We start from the raw sequence: 16,453 nt of genomic DNA, 5'->3' as shown, positions 1-16,453 counted from the left end.
TGACGGAGAGTTTCATAAATGCTTTCTTTATTTTATACTTGACATGAGTAATTTAAGTGACTTTTGTTGAAAAAAAAAAAGAAAAAAAGAAAAGAAAAAAATACATATGTGATACATTTCACTTTACAACAAATGTGGGGACAAAATGTCTATGAATATAAAAGTAAATGAATATAGCCATGGTTTCAATGATGATAGTACTATAAAATACAGTTTATATATAAATATATACAGTCAGTCAAGACTATCTCCCTCATGTGGACAAACGCATAACTTTCTGGAAGCCTGAAAGAGGTGTTCTGAGCAAAGTTTGTATGATTATAAATTAGGATTTTTTTTATTTTTTATTATCATTTATGGAATACCTCACTAATTTCCAGACATCAATGAATGTAAAGATGCAGTGTCAGTGTGTGGTCAATACTCAGACTGCATTAACATCATTGGGAGTCACATGTCTTCATGCTGGAGTGGATTTAATATCGCTAATAAAGACAGTCCTGTGAGCTGCAACAATTTATGTCATGGTAACTATTAAGAACTGTTTTTATTTTTGTATTCAGTTTTATCTGATGAACCTGAGTGTACAGAGCTGATGCGTCTTTACAGCTTGAACACTACTGTGAGCTTTAGCTCTTCCTGCTTGAGGTGTAACATCACCCAACAGATGATTTGTTTTTTGTCTTTTCGTCGTTCTGGAATAATGATTGTGGTTCAGTGTCTTTAGGTTGTTGATTTCTTGAGGTGTCTGTCTAATTTAAAATCCAATATTTGTTATTTTGTTTCTTTTTTTCATAGATGTAAATTAATGTTTGTTCACTGTTCCGTCCATCTGTATGTGGTCCAAATTCCATCTGCATAAATCAGTTGAGAAGTTACAATTGCTCAATGTCCATTTAACTTTTCTTTTTGCTTTTTATTATTTTCTTCAGTAAAATCAATCTAATTTTTGTTTAATAATATTTTTTCTTTTGTATTTTGAGAGAATACAAAACAAAAATGCAGTATTTCAGATTATAATAGAGATTTGGCCTTTAAAATCCAATTGCAAAAAAGAGAGCAAAAAAAAAAATAATAATAATAATTTCATGGTGTAACCACTAGATTCCTGTATAGGACTCTATAGAGAGGCTTGTGAATTCCCTAGTTGTTTTTATACATAATTATTTACTTTATTAGATTGTGGATTTAAATGTATATTAAAGCATTCTTATAGAGTACTTTTTAAATGTTTTAAACATTGTTTTGAAGTGTAGTGTTTTTTTTTTCTTTCTTTTTTTCTCATTAGTTCAAACCTGAACACAGAAAGCACTTTGTTACACAAAACATTACAATTCTATTCAAATGTAACAAAAATGAACAGGAATGCTTTATCAGAGCTTAATCCTTCTGAGTCAGATCTGATTTTAACCTCTTATTTCCCTCACTGACTGGCTATATGGTTATAGCCATATCAGTTACAGTGTGTACAGTGTATACAGTGTATGTGTGTGTCTGCGAGTGTGTGTGTGTAAGTAAGTGTGTGTGAGTGGATGTATCTATTTTACACTCTTGATTTTCACTCTTAGAGTGTAACCCCTTCCTTGCAGTCTTGCAGTCAGATATATATATATATATATATATATATATATATATATATATATATATATATATATATATATATAATTTTTTTTTTTTTTTTTTTTACATAGTTGCAGTATTACAGTCACACCTGTTCATAGCTGTGTATGTGTGTGTCCGCACGTGTGTGAGTTGGTGTGCTGATTTTGCACTCTAGATGTTTTAGAGTTTCATCCCTTTATATTCATTTTTCTGCATTCTGGGGGATTTGTAGATTGTACACAAAAAAAAAATAATTCCCCATTTCCCATTCATTTCCTATGGTCGGACATTTTTGACCGAAGACCATGAGTGTGACAATTTTTATTTTTTTACGACCATTAAGCTTTTTTAAATCATGCCTTCGATTTTTTTTGTGTGTGTGTTCACATACCAAGTGCCATAAAAATCACCAAGTTTCGTACCATTCTGGTGAAGCCATGACTTTTAAAAATGCATTATTTTTATATTTAGTACATTGTTCTGTTTACAAAATAAACAAATTATTGTTGGTACTATCAATTACTTCTTTTACATAAGCTCCAATCCACAGGAGATTTTATTTTGAATGTCCAAACAGTCTGAATTTTGCATATGTCTACTGTGTTCCTTTCATTTTGGTGAGTACACTTTTAGGAGACCATCAATGCATTAGTCACTGGTTTGACGTCAATGCCTGAATGTACCGGAAAGGATGTAAATTGTGGTGCTGCGGGTTTGTTCATACTGTTTCTCTGAATCACTTAATGAAAAAGTCCTTTTTTTCAGCTTTTCAAAACACTCTACCTTGTGATCTTTTGTACTTAAGTTGATTTCTGTACATGCACCGTTCCTATTGCTATGGTAAACACTGAAAATAAAACCTGAAAAATGACCCATATTAAAATCAGTATATAGGAGAGCAGACATTCTCATTCAGCTCCACCTCACAGAATGCTGCAGCTTTGACCTGAAGGCTACATTGCCTTGGAATAGTATAAATAGAATAGGATAAATCAATAGGAAACAAACAAATGATATGACAAAATGCCAGCTTACATTTTACATGGTTTCTTGAATGGAATTTTGAATGAGAATGCAAAATAGATAGATTTCCATGGATGCTTATTTAACAAACAAATGCATTTGAAGAAAATAAGAATCTAATTTGCAAGTGTGTTCCCTAACAATAAATTGTTCTTAAAACCTTTACTTTCATTTAATGTTATACTAAATTAATATATGTTTACGGTAGTGTATTTACAGTAGTCATGTTTACAGTAAAGTTTTGATGAGAAAACAAACCTTTTGAATCTGTATAGTTGTACTTGGACACAGAAGGTATGATGTCAATAATAACAGCAGTTTGATTTGAGTTTGTATTGTGCATGATGAAAACCATACCCATTAACACTGATGCTTTTTAATTCCCTACTAATGTTGTACCCTTTAAATCTGTCTTTACATAACATTACACAACTGTCCATATTCATGTTCTCCACCACAGCCAAATAATGAGGCTCAGTGTTTTCACCCTTCATGCTAAATAAACATGGTCGGTGGAGCTCCTGTGTGTTACCACATATTACCATAGTCATATGTGAGTTAGATGAGCTGGATACGGTTGTGGTCAAAATAACAGGAAAACATAACCACAACACTGGTGGTTTAAAACAACAAATGAAAAAGAAAAAGAAGCTTGAATTGAAACAATTTCGTACATCGGCCACCCGGCATTCGATAGTCAGAAACAGCAGAACTTATTAAGTCTAGAAGTCTTATTTCTAAAAGTACAGCATGTATAACATGAAAATGATTTATCTAAATCAGTCACAAATGGCTATCTAGCAAATATAGTTGGACAAAGCAGCTCTGAGCTACATTTGTTAGCCAAATCTCAATGGAAAGTCTGAAGCCATGACTATCGTGTGCTAACTTATCCAGGTGGCCTATGGACTTGGGGAATCTAAAATGCAAATGTAAGAGTGAGCTTTGTAAATTAGCTTTTACCAGCCCCACTGCATTCGTCAACTTTCTTTAATTCTCATTCAGCACCACCTTTCACTCTGGAAACTTGTTCTTCACAGGGAACATTGTAATGACAGATAAAATTGCTTAAAACTTGCGGATCATCTCTTTTAAAATGCAGATTATAAGGTCAGTACTTTTGTTTATATAATCTGTAGTTGATATTTTATAGCAAAAGCAGTTAAATAAGAATACTAAGGCTCTTATTTTAAAAAAAAACTCATCTTTCAATATATGTTGATCATTTTAATTATCATTGTGTCATTTGGATTCAATTAATTAAATCTATTGATTTTTTTTTTTATTTTTTTTTTTATTTTTTGATCTTCAAACTTGATATGCGAGATCATTGTTCAGTTTATGTGACAATTATTGAAAATAATGTTCCATGTGAATGTATTTAACTGCTGCTTTTGAAGGCAGCCTTTAGCTTTGGTGAAGTTGTGTTTTTTGCCGTTTGATTAAGCAAGATATTACATGCCTCAGTTTATTGTATTATCATATAAAATAGTATAAATATAAATTTGTGAACAATTTCACTCAAGTTCAGAGAAAGGTTTCACTTGTAAGTTTCTTTCAGAGGACTACGTTTGTCACTGTATTTAAAAAACAAAAATCCAATCTAACCTCTTTAGGATCAAGACACTCTCTGGTGCAGGAATGCTGCTTTTTGCTGCACTATTCATGTTTGGCCAAGTAAGTTTATAAAGGCAGTATTACAAAACAACAGATTTTATCCTGAATAATACAAATCATTAATAATTGCCTGATTGTCACATACTCCTGTGTGCTGCAAATTCATTTAAATGTATTGTTGACTCAATGCCTTACAGTTTTTTTCTAATACATACTGTAAGAATTCCATTCTTGTTGGTACACATTATCAATTGCTTATGATTAAAAACTAAAAAGCAGAAGCAGAACAAAGGTACTAACTATTTTCTTCTTCTGTTACACAACAGCCTTCAAATGTGGGTAAGTTTTCATTTGACCAGACGTAATCTTTTCCACAATCTAATTTTAAAATCCACAAACTATAAAGAGTTATAGCACACACCAAGAAAACGTGCAGCAGATTTATGATTTTACAATTTATATGTTTTCAGGGTCCACAGAGGTGACCTATTGGGCAGAGATCATGATTGAGGGAAATAAAACCTTAAATGTGGGAGTCTATCTGCCTGGACTTATAGGGACTGTTCTGGATACAACGGGAGTAACTATCACAGGCGCTGAAATAGCAGCAGGTACGTTAAATCTACCATGATGTGAGTAATGGTTTATGCTTTCTGACACACAGTGTTTATTCTGTTTTTAATCACAAGTCTATCGGTATCAAAACATTTCAGGATAGACAGTAATTAACAGTAAAAAGGAATAGGATAAGACTTTTAAGAATAAGGATTAAATGCATAAAAATTCCAGTTTGACAGATTACATTTCATTTACAGAATAAATATGCATTTTGTGTGTGTGTGTGTGTGTGTGTATAAATATGTGTATATGTTCACATATGTTTGCTGTAGAGTGTGAGATAATTGGCCAAAACTCAACATGCTGGTGTGGAACAGACTATGTTTGGAGCAATCTTGTGTGTGACAGTGTAAATAAATGCTGCAATGTGCAACAATGTGTGGCAAATATATCAACCTACACACCTCTGTGTCTGCCCAAAATGAACGGTAAGTTGTCTTAAATTTAGATTAAAGTCAGTTCAGAATTTACAGCATTTATGATTGTCTCACTGCTGCTACCCTACAGTTTCACTCATTGGCATGCTCACTGGGAGCAACGCAACAGTCGAAGCCACGGTACGTGTACATCTCCTCATTTGAAATGATCATTCGTTGTGAAAGGCAGTAGCTATCTGTAAGCAGCTACAAAACGGAATAATATAATATTAAATATGTAAGAGATAATGTACAGTCAGCAGGTCACTATAGCAAAATAAAAACCCACACAGCGATCAAGACACTGACGCATAGGGATTTATTTTGAAGTGATGAGAGACCCAAAGGCCATACATTATCCTGCTTATTACATGGCTACACACCACTAAATAAAGACATGGAATCTAAATGTTTCTTTGAGATGAAATAAGTTAAATTTCTTAATAGTTTTTTGTTGTATGCTATCTTGAGGCTTGTTCTAAAATAACAAAAGTCCACTAAAAATACAGTACAAATGGCCTAGCAACATCTTTTGGTTGGAATCAGTGGAATGCAGCTTGTGTCAAAGTCGCCAAGCCATGTGATTTCTCCACATGAGGCATTGTTATGTCATACTTTTTTAAAACTTGGTTTCGAAACATTTCAACATTCTGATCATTCGCCACCAGATGGCTCTGATCTGGTAATTTGATGAGTGTTTAATGGTTTAAACTGGTCTCAGGTCAGTTGTATGATGTGGGTTCATTTGGATTAATTTAAAGAATTTGGTCAGATTTGTAATTTTATGCAAAAGTAAAAATAAAAAAACTCAGTCTGTGAAAAGGGTCCATATGAAAGCGTAAAAGTATCTTTAGTTACACACCAAGTCATGTATAGAGAGCGCCATATAATAAAGTTCTATGATATTTCAAAAGTGAAAAGTTTATGTAATCCTAAAAATACAGAGCAGCTATTTATTCATTTATGACAAAGCTCTATACTCATCATCCTAACATATTTGCTTTTCAGTTGCTGAGTGCTTTTAATGTGCTGAATGCCTTCAACTCACTGACTATCCAAAGCACCACGTGAGATCTTTCTTCCTATCATTATTTTCATTTCCTCTTTAATGCCATTTATGATGATTTCTAACCAAAAACATCATGTTTCTTCTCTTTTGTCACACAGTTACACAGGGTTAAGTACGTACGCTCACAATTTCACAGTGTCTCTTAGTTCTGTGTTTTCCACCAGCAAAGTCCAAGGCATAATTGCTACGCTGTTGACGCAAAAATCAGTTTACAGTCTCAGTGTTAGGTCTCTAGGTAAAACACTTGCACTAGTATTTTTGGCCACTTGTTCAATCTATCCAGCCATTCCTACCCAAATTTTTACCACCACAGTACTTTCTTATCTTTTGCAGGCATGGTATACATGGAGGCACCTACAGGAAAAGTGTGTTATAATTCAAAACAACAACTGAACTGTACCAGTATCGAAGCTATGAGCAAGTGCGTGTGGCAGATGTCCAGAGATGATGAGGACCCTTTGATTCTGGGACCAGGAAGTGAAGTACAGCTGTCAGATACTTGTACAGATCTCTCAACAGTCACACTGCTCAAGACAAATGGATACTGGTCAGGTGTGTTGAATCCTATCATGTGAATAAAGCAGGATTCCATTAACTATATTGTGACTTGTTGTGCTAATTTATCATTTCTTTGATATTCCAGGAATATACAGCTGCCTTTTTGTCTCAGGGAACTTAGCTCACATGGCCATAGCACCTATTCAAATTGCACTGCTGCCAGAGGTCATTAATGTGACAAGCAATCCACAAACTGCAGACTGTTCTGCATCAACATCCACCCAAGTCAGCATCGCATGTACCATCGAAAACAGCACTGAAACCTACACAGCCAAGCTAAAACTCGGAAATACTGAAAATTCAGCAAGTAAAGCAGGTATAATTATATTATAAATCTCTCATTTGATGGAACGTGAGGCTGACTTTTTATTATCTACAGCAGATGATCAGTTGAGTCTGCAAGTCGCACAAGGTTTATATTATATTTATGTAGACATAGTTTTAGTTTTAATCGTTTTTATAATGAAGCAATTTACCAAGTATCGCTAATGTAAACATGTTTCATTAAACATGATGAAAATGTGCAAACTTCAAAAATGTGCCTTGCAGTGGCCCCCAAAAAAGGAGTTAGATATATGTCACATTTTAAAATGAATGAATGAAATCATTTTATTAGAAGAATAGTAAAAAAAAAAAAAAAACTGATTTTAAATGATACAATGTATTACTATACTGTAAAAAATAATAATGATAGATAGATAGATAGATAGATAGATAGATAGATAGATAGATAGATAGATAGATAGATAGATAGATAGATAGATAGAAGCTTAGCATATCCACATTGTTACATATGTTACATGAATATTGTACTTATACATAATTGGAAGCGAACACAGATAAAAAAAAAGGATACCTATCTTTTGCAGAAATCAATGGAATAATCAGTTATACAGCGGTATTCAGTGTTGACTGTGTAGCGGCAAGCAAACCAAGTTCACTTGATGCCAGTTGCACTTTAGAGAACTCTTTGGGTCAGCTGCGAAATCAAACAATAAAAGTACCAATCATTTACCGTAAGTACTGAAAGTCATGTTTTACTAATGCAAGTGTATATGTCATTGTCCAAAACCCTTTGGTTACTGGCAAAGTAATAGAAAAAAAAATGAATGGATGATTCATTTTGTTTGTTTGTTTGTTTGTTTTTATAGCCAGTGACATGTTTTGTGCAGAGGACAAAATTGAAGATAGAATATGGCCAAAAACAAAGAATAATGAAACAGCCAGTATAGATTGCACTGCGCCTGGGAGACAGGGCATAATGAAACGCAAATGCAATGGAAAACAATGGGGGGAAGAAGTCTCTCTGTGTGTTAAAGCAATCCTGAATAGTGTAGCTTTGCAAGCAAAGGTATGCAAATCTAGAAGAGGTAATCATAGCATCTGAACTGTGCCTTTATTGTGGAAATGTCTCATTTTGATCTCTCTCCAGGATTTTGAAAAAGGACTTGGAGCAACACAAGAAGGCGCTCAGCTTATCTTTCAGAGCTTGAAAAATAACACAGTTGATGACAGTGATAACACTTTTGGTGATGTCAAGGCAGCAGTTTCTGTTTTCGAAACTATGAACAAGGCATCAGCAAACATGCCACTAGGCGAGAACCTTCTTGCAGTAAGCATTTCATCCATTTCACTTACTTTTGATAAATATATAATTAGATAATAAAAAAAACTGATTAACACAGTATATTAAATCAATATAATTTCATCATGTTACAGTCTTGAAATGCATCTCAGGTTCTATCATTATCAAAATTGTTAATATATTCACAGTTACCAGTTACAGTAAAAAAAAAAAATCTATTCTTTAAGCTCTATTCACAGTTACCAGTTACAGTAAAAACAAATCTGTTCTCTTATAGGATTTCATCGACTCAGCCAGCAGCATGCTGAATGTAACCTGGGATGTGGGAGACAAGGAAGAGAGCAATTCAGTGGCCACACAATATCTGTCATCCGTTGAAGGTCTCGTGAAAAACATCCGAATAAATGCCAGCGAAGGCTACAACTCCACAAATATTCAGCTTCAGATCTGCCGAAACGGCAGCAGTTGCAACAGAACCGTTTTCAATGTGGATGTTGAGCTGAATGCAACAGCAGATATGGTGAAAACAGTAGGATTACAGAGCTTGGCCAACCGCATGCCAAAGCTGGGCTATGAGGATTCAACTTTTCCTAGCATAGTTGTATCCAGCACAGTTGAGAACAACACTCAGTCATCAGTGAACATAAAAATGGCTTTTCCGAATGAACAGGGCGGCAGTACTAAGATGACCTGCGTGTTCTGGAACGTTACTGAGAAAAGATGGTCAGATGAGGGCTGCGAATTCGTTAAAGGCTCCGGGAACCTTGCGTACTGTCAATGCAACCATCTCACCTCCTTCTCCATGCTCATGTCTAAGCATGCAGTAAGCATGCCTTTTCTAGATCAGCTCACGTACGTTGGACTGGGAGTCTCCATTTGCTCTCTCATCGTATACATCATCATCGAGTGTTTGGTCTGGAAAGCCGTAGTCAAATCCAACCTTTCCCACTTCCGGCACACTGCTCTCCTCAACATCTCTCTGTGTCTGCTTTTGGCAGACTGCAGCTTCTTAGCTTCCTCGTTCCCATCAATCCTAAATGAATCCCTGTGCCTGGTATTGGTGTTGGCGAAGCATTACTTCTTCCTTGCGATGTTCTTTTGGATGCTGTGTCTGAGCGTCATGTTGGTTCACCAGCTCATGTTCGTCTTCAGTCATATCGGAAAAAAGATGTACATGATCCTCGGATTCACCATTGGCTATGTTTGTCCGACAGTGACTGTGGCTGTTACATATGTGTACTACGACCAAACAAAGGACATCCCATACTACAGCTCTAAAACGTGCTGGCTTACCTATAAGTCAGCCATGCAGGGATCCATCCACGCATTTCTCTTCCCAGTCGGGACCATCGTGCTGGTGAATGTGTTTTCCATGGTGGTGGTCATTGCAACCGTTTTGAAGCCGTCTGGAGCTGAGAGCAACAAAAAGGGAGACAAAGAAGCGGCGAAAAGCATCATCAAAGTGGTTATCTTTCTCACGCCTATTTTTGGTGGGACTTGGATTCTGGGGCTTTTTGTGTTTCTGATGGACGACTTTACACAGTTTATTACATATGTAGTGCATTACGCATTCACCATTGTCAACTCCCTGCAGGTATTTAAACCAGTCTTTACATGCAAATTATAAACTTAAATAATTACAATAGATGTATTAAATCATTTATACCCGATTCCTCTGTATCATCTATTCCTTCTAGGGCTTCTTCATCTTGTTGACAGGATGTTTTGCAGAAAAAAGGGTATGCACTGAAATTGACATTACAGCTATTTGTAGAGTTAGCACCACAGGACACTCATGTTCTTTTTTCTTTTCTTTTTTTTAGGTCCGAGATGAAATACTGAGAATAGTTCTGGGGGTAAGTTGTGGGGAACGCATCAAATTCTTGATTCAAAATATATTACTAATAATAATAAAATCATGATTAAAAATATTCAATGTTGATTTCCTTCCATCAGAAATCAGCAAAAGATCAAGGAACAGTAACAACCACAAAATAAATGATCCATACAAGTAAATGCACACAGGGTAAGTGTTTGGATGTACATTCATTTCCTTGCTTGATTTACAACCAAGAGTGTTTATGTCAGCATTTGTTTATATAGAGCTTGAAATAATGCAGATTGTTTCAAAGCAGCTTCACAGCAATAAACAGGAAAATAGCACATCCCATTCCAGCTGTAAAGCAGCTCTACAAAAGACAACCTTTTCATTATTCAACCCAGTTTGTTTCAAATATTGATTTAATTAAATTCAGTAACAATCTAAATGTTGAAAAATTAATCAATTATTAAACTAATTAAACTAAGCTCTAAAGCATTATTCAAATCAGGTCAGTCAATGTTTATTCAATTCACTTCCATAACGGAGTCAGAGTCGGTGTTCATCCATTATTTAACAACTTCAAAGGCATCTTTACAAAAGAAAATCAAAATTCTTAAGAAATTTCCTTAATATATTTTCTGTTTCCAATTTGCATTGCAGAAAAAACATGTTAAAAAAAATTACAGGATACTCATCCACCTCTGAACCCACAGCAGCAACAAAAATGTAAGAGGGAGCACAACTGTTTGGTGAAGACCTGAAAGTACTCTAAAAGACTTAGCATCTATGGAACAAAGTGTAGGCTGTGGTCATCCCTTTTTATTTACTGAATAACATTAGGAACAAACAGTGAGAAACAGATTTAAAAACAAAATATATATATAGATGTTCATGATTGTGAATACAAGTGCTGCTGTATATATGTAGCAATTATCTATAGTTTTCTACCCTGATTGTTTGTTGTCTTTTATTTAACACTGTTCTACATGTCTGGTAAATATGTCTCTCTACATACAATGTAAAAATTGGTCACATACCTTGGTTGTAAGCTGCTTAGTTTTAGCTCTGCTTCTATTTTGCAAAACATAAGGAACTATGACATCAACTTCTATGTACTATTTAGTAATTGTGACTAAATATCCGAAGAACCAAAGTTATTTTAACAGCTCTTAAGCACTCTTCTTGAGCTTGACATATTTTTTTTTTAGTTTTTTCTCTTGTTAGACCTGTTTCCTTGTTTCTTGTAAAGGGATATGGAAAAATAGAGAGATAGGATTGTTAATAAAGATGTTTATTGTAAGATGATTCATCAATAAAATACTTTGCTTATCAAAGAGTGGTGTTATTCAGATGTCAAATATGATGACATAGGTTTAGTTCTGCCTGTAGATCACAGCTATAATGGCGACAGTAAGAGCTATAGTTCCTGCAGCACCACCGATCAGAACTCCCAGAATTCCTCCATCGATGTGCTGTTTCTCACAGGTGTCTCCTGTGTACACAATGGCCTGTCCAGAGACACACCTGCAGAATGCATATAACTGTCAACATACTTTATAAGCCACATAAACACAAGACATTTTTTATTCTTAAACAACAGACTGTCTTTATCCTTTGGCTGCTCATGTTAGAGGTCATCACAGTGGATTTGTTTGGCACAAGTTTACGCCAAATGATCTCCTGATGTAATCAGGTGATGCAACCCGACACACTTCTTAAACAGCAAACTGTGGTTTCATATTGAAATAAGGTGAGATAACAGTCAGATTTAGGTGCACTAACCTACAAGTTGCTTTCCCCCGATGTAGGACACACACACCTCCATTATGGCAGGGGTTTGGCTGACATGGGTCACTGATCGCTCGTGGCTGCCGGACTTTTGGTCTGTCATAGCTTTCTTCTACAGATTGAGGGTCGCTTGAGAGGCCAGCTTTGATTGGAACTTCTGATCTTAAAAGATGTGCCAAATCTGGTTGTAAAAGATCACACTTCTAACAGTTAGCAAATATATTTATCACTATAGTTATCAAAATATACTGTAGTGATTATGGGGATGGGTGAAACAGTTTTGCACTACATTCAGATTTTCTGATATCTCCATTTAAGAAGATTCTCACCATCAAAATTAACAGTGATGATCAGGTCGTCGTTCTTGAGGAAGTCTCTCCTGCGGAGCTGATCATGCGAGATGAATGTGCCCCAGCCAAACTCTGGACCTCTGTAGCAAAAGCAACTTTCATCCCATTCTTCAAATGAAGATGGTTTATTCCACCGCGAGTCAGCATCTAAGTTAGTGATTTCATTAAATCATTGAAAAATCATAAATCCTTAAGTCCTGCAAAGTGATATCAAACTGGAATATATAACAAGAGGGACAGACAGACAGATAAACACACCAGTGGTGAAGCTTCTGCTGTTAGACATTTGAAGTGTTGTGTCTGGATTTTGGTCCATAACCGATACAGTGACTTGCCGATTCTCTGCAGGCCATTCTAAAACTGCATCATTCTCGCCAGAAAAGAGGTGAAATGTGATTCCAACAAAGTCTTCAGATGAGCCTTTCCTGCCGTTTGGATAAACATTAATTCCGTAAGCATAACCCTCAGAGTTGTAAAAACGGGAACTCTGGACTCTTTCACCATGTGGGGCCGATTTAAGGAGGTTGGTGAAGTTCTGGATCCTCCAGACAGCATTTGGGCATGATGTTTCAGTCAGAGTAATGTCATCTACAAAGATCCCTCCTGATGTTTTGCTGGAGCCAACAATACCCTGGAAGAAATACCGGAACTTTTCCTCAACATTTAGAGAGACGTGTGCAATTTTCCATGACTCGTCCCCATCACCTGAAGAAATCAAAAAGCCACACAATATTCAATATATAACAAATATGAACTATATTATATATACTGTACTGGGCTGTGTTTCCCAAAAGCATCATGAGCATAAGTACATTGTAGACCCATTGCCACCAATGGATCTACGATCAGTTTAGGCTTAAGATGCTTTTGGGAAACACAGCCCTGTACAGTATGTATCCAAAAGACAGAAAATAATGAGTGCAGTACTGAAAAGGGGCGGGGCTACATAGGGTCTATATGTTGCATTATAACTGACCCATGAATGTGTAAACTTTGCTGACTTTGCGAACATTTCCGGCCCCATCATCTCTTCTGACCCAAATGATAAGCTGGTCACCAGGGTCTCCACTCATCCTGTAGAAGAACTCAAGGCACTGCTGGTTCCTCTTGGGGTAAAGAATCCGTGATTCCAGCAAAGCACTGTGTCCCTCAGCTTTGTTAGTAGTATCAAACTTCATATAATAGCCAGCATCTAATAACAATGAATCATAGTGTTTATGCAAAATGGCATTAATAAACATTTGGACTTTTAATATTTACATTTACATTTAATCGTTTTCAAGAGGAAAGTTTCAAATTGTGCTTATTTTAAATAAAAATAAAATAATGCTAACTAGTTTGCTAAAACAGAAGAAAACTTAAACTGCATGAGTATAGGATAGTCTTGGAAATGTCGTTTAGATCAGGACATTATTATTATTATTTTAAATCTGTTATATTTTTGGTAATGTAACTTCCACAAAAAATATATATATAGAAATCTTTATTGTTAAGCCCTGACTATGATTTATTCTTTTAATTTAAACTGAAATTCTCAAAGTTTCTCCTTACCTCTGCATTGCCCTCCAAGTGTGTGGTCTTTTGCATCTGTAGAGCTTGAAGTCTGGACCCAGTCATCATCATCCTCATCATTCTGAATCATTCCACAAATGTTGATCTGCTCAAAGGCACATTGATCCAGAAGAGTGAGGGATGCACCTGAAAGAAACCAAGTAGACATGACAATACTGCACGTATGGAATGTTTATGTTTTATTTGCTTTTCAGACATGCACAAAATATGTCAATGTTTGTGAGAGGTAGTTGTAGCATGTTCTAACTTACTGCATTCATACATGCGATTCAGCCTCTCTAGATCAAGAGCACTGAAGTCTAAGCGCTGTCCTATTATGTTATTGAAGGCAGGGATGGTGGTGGTTATGGTGGGAACATCAGGGTCCTTGTTGAAAGACAGAGGCCTGTAGTGCATGATGGACTCGTAATCATAGGGCGTGTTTAAGTCGGTTATAAAATCATCCTCATACTTATTGAAATTGTGCTCCTTTCCTGCTCAAATGAAGGTGACAATAGAAAAGTGCATATTTTCCATCCTTCCTCAATAATTTTGCAATGCAATGCACAAATCTGCATGAGCTGTAATGAGCAAAATATCAAAAGAGAGATTATTATAATAGATGCAATAATAACCTGGAATGATCTGATCCCACCAGATATGAACATAGTCATCCCTGTCTGAACGTGACTGCTCATGGTAAAAACCCAGTGCATGAAGAAGTTCATGTTCTACAATGGCCTTAGTGTCACATCTGTCCCCTATAGAGACATTCTGCCCCGTCTTTAAGTCTCCGACAAATGACCAACATCTGTAACCATGACAAAACAAAGAAATATGTAATATCAAAAATGTGACATTCCAAATTTCGTGACATGTCAGAAAGGCTGAATTTTACTCACCCATCCAGCTTTGTGAAAGAAATGTAGGTGCTCTCTCCTTCATAGGGCTTAAAGTCCACACAAGACTTAAGACGATACATTTCCAAAGCTTGAAGAATCACTCCTTTTGCATTAAGATCTAAACAAGAGAAGCTTTATGAATTTTCTCATCTTGAAAATCAGTTTGTTGATTTTGCATTCGCCGTAATAGAAAATAATCTCACCCAAACTATCTGTGAGGATGTATGGAATGGGAAACTCCCATCTTGCTTTTTCATCTAATATTGCATTTCTCCGTGGCTGGGAAGAATTAATTTTAGGAATGATCAAAATTGTGATGATGAGACTGAATAGTAAATATAAAAAAATAAAAACAAAAGGCATAGAGATTTGAACAATGGATTTTTGTTTTGAAAGGAAAGACTTACATCTCCAGCAATATCTCCTTCAAACAAATCTCTTTGGGAATCTGAATGTATAAAATCATATTGAACAAATACAATGTATAATATGGATTTTACTGCATAGAGGATACTTATGTAAATAATAAAGTTACTTTTAGTATACATTTTTTTTTTTTTACTGACCTAAATTGATTTCAAGAATGTCCTCCCGTAATTCACCTGCATCTGCATCCTCACCTAACATTTAACAAAGCATAAATATCTATAAGAGTCCCTACAAATACTATAGATAACATTTAATTTAACATGATCATTAAAGTGTTGTACCATACTGAGTTGGAAGGGCATGCCCCTGCAAGGTAAATTGATTATAGATTAGATTAATATATTTACATATGTTGTGTTTGCTTTTCCAGAGTTCAGTCTGTTCAGTTCACCTGTTTTAAATTCCAAAAATATCAATAATTAAATGAAGTTTGAAATACCTTGAGCATGAGAAGTACTATGAAGGAAATGATTCTCCACACAGAGTCCATGTCAACTCCGAGAGTGGAGAACAGGTTTTAACACACTTATACAAGCATATCTATGAAGTCAGATTTGGAGTGGAACTTTGATCTGAAAACTAGAGACAATTACCAGGTGAAGTGACCCACGTGGAAAGTGTTAGTTACTGGGCTGTCATGTGTAGTGAAGTGTCTTTATACTGCTTGTATCAGCTCTTCTTTATCTATTTTAGCTCTTCTCTATCATTATCATTTTTATTATTATTTGTATCCATCTTTATGTCAACAGTATCAGGTGTTAAATCGGTCAGAATGGTTAGGGTCACATTGTTACAAAAGAGTCACTCATATCATTTGATGAGCAATGAAGCACAACATATTATTTAATCTTAATCAGCCCATATTTGAGCAGCAATGTTGTATTTGATGGCCAATCATAAACATTGGAATGGAAGGGGGAAATACATATTATGCTTGAAATGTAAATGAAAATATGTAATGAATATAATCAATAACAGCCATTACAATGTTTATGTATTTTAATTAATTTAGTGGAATTGATTTGGTAAACCATCAGGTTTTTTTTTAAGTCCAAAGGCTTATATGTAAATGATCTTTTTGATATTTAATCTGCAAATGTCTAGGTTTACTACAGGCCAAGAT

At 35.3% G+C, this 16,453-nt stretch overlaps 2 protein-coding genes across 2 annotated transcripts; one reads left to right on the top strand and one right to left on the bottom strand.

Moving 5' to 3' along the window:
• Nucleotides 1-3,618: 3,618 nt before the first annotated feature.
• On the top strand, nucleotides 3,619-11,495 carry adgrf3b (adhesion G protein-coupled receptor F3b). Its single transcript, XM_052534464.1, has 18 exons — nucleotides 3,619-3,735; nucleotides 4,242-4,302; nucleotides 4,569-4,581; nucleotides 4,713-4,853; nucleotides 5,133-5,288; nucleotides 5,368-5,417; nucleotides 6,285-6,343; nucleotides 6,444-6,580; nucleotides 6,679-6,897; nucleotides 6,989-7,219; nucleotides 7,773-7,919; nucleotides 8,055-8,254; nucleotides 8,336-8,515; nucleotides 8,766-10,082; nucleotides 10,186-10,227; nucleotides 10,312-10,344; nucleotides 10,445-10,514; nucleotides 10,971-11,495. Exons 1-17 carry the CDS (start codon nucleotides 3,722-3,724, stop codon nucleotides 10,484-10,486), a joined length of 3,042 nt encoding a protein of 1,013 aa, XP_052390424.1. The 5' UTR covers nucleotides 3,619-3,721; the 3' UTR covers nucleotides 10,487-10,514; nucleotides 10,971-11,495.
• A 90-nt stretch (nucleotides 11,496-11,585) lies between these two features.
• mep1a.2 (meprin A, alpha (PABA peptide hydrolase), tandem duplicate 2) lies at nucleotides 11,586-15,882 on the bottom strand. Its single transcript, XM_052534465.1, has 14 exons — nucleotides 15,770-15,882; nucleotides 15,612-15,636; nucleotides 15,468-15,521; nucleotides 15,309-15,349; nucleotides 15,105-15,180; nucleotides 14,902-15,019; nucleotides 14,635-14,810; nucleotides 14,272-14,493; nucleotides 14,000-14,146; nucleotides 13,425-13,640; nucleotides 12,707-13,153; nucleotides 12,428-12,595; nucleotides 12,093-12,279; nucleotides 11,586-11,834 (listed from the first exon to the last, which is right to left on the bottom strand). Exons 1-14 carry the CDS (start codon nucleotides 15,818-15,820, stop codon nucleotides 11,684-11,686), a joined length of 2,079 nt encoding a protein of 692 aa, XP_052390425.1. The 5' UTR covers nucleotides 15,821-15,882; the 3' UTR covers nucleotides 11,586-11,683.
• Between the last annotated feature and the right edge of the window lie 571 nt (nucleotides 15,883-16,453).

The sequence above is a fragment of the Carassius gibelio genome, chromosome A20 (genome assembly GCF_023724105.1).
Source record: "Carassius gibelio isolate Cgi1373 ecotype wild population from Czech Republic chromosome A20, carGib1.2-hapl.c, whole genome shotgun sequence".
NCBI lineage: Eukaryota > Metazoa > Chordata > Actinopteri > Cypriniformes > Cyprinidae > Carassius > Carassius gibelio.
The sequence above is the reverse complement of the archived record's forward strand: the minus strand, read 5'-3'. Positions and strand labels throughout refer to the sequence as shown.

Excerpts from the sequence above, each read along its gene's own strand:
- adgrf3b (XM_052534464.1), top strand. Across the intron at positions 5,418-6,284 it reads ACGCAACAGTCGAAGCCACG|TTGCTGAGTGCTTTTAATGT; the intron begins GTACGTGTACAT and ends TTTGCTTTTCAG. Across the intron at positions 10,228-10,311 it reads GATGTTTTGCAGAAAAAAGG|GTCCGAGATGAAATACTGAG; the intron begins GTATGCACTGAA and ends TCTTTTTTTTAG.
- mep1a.2 (XM_052534465.1), bottom strand. The coding sequence starts at position 15,820 with ATGGACTCTGTGTGGAGAATCATTTCCTTCATAGTACTTCTCATGCTC. Across the intron at positions 15,522-15,611 it reads TGCCCTTCCAACTCAGTATG|GTGAGGATGCAGATGCAGGT; the intron begins GTACAACACTTT and ends GTTAAATGTTAG. Across the intron at positions 14,494-14,634 it reads GTGGGATCAGATCATTCCAG|GAAAGGAGCACAATTTCAAT; the intron begins GTTATTATTGCA and ends TCATTTGAGCAG.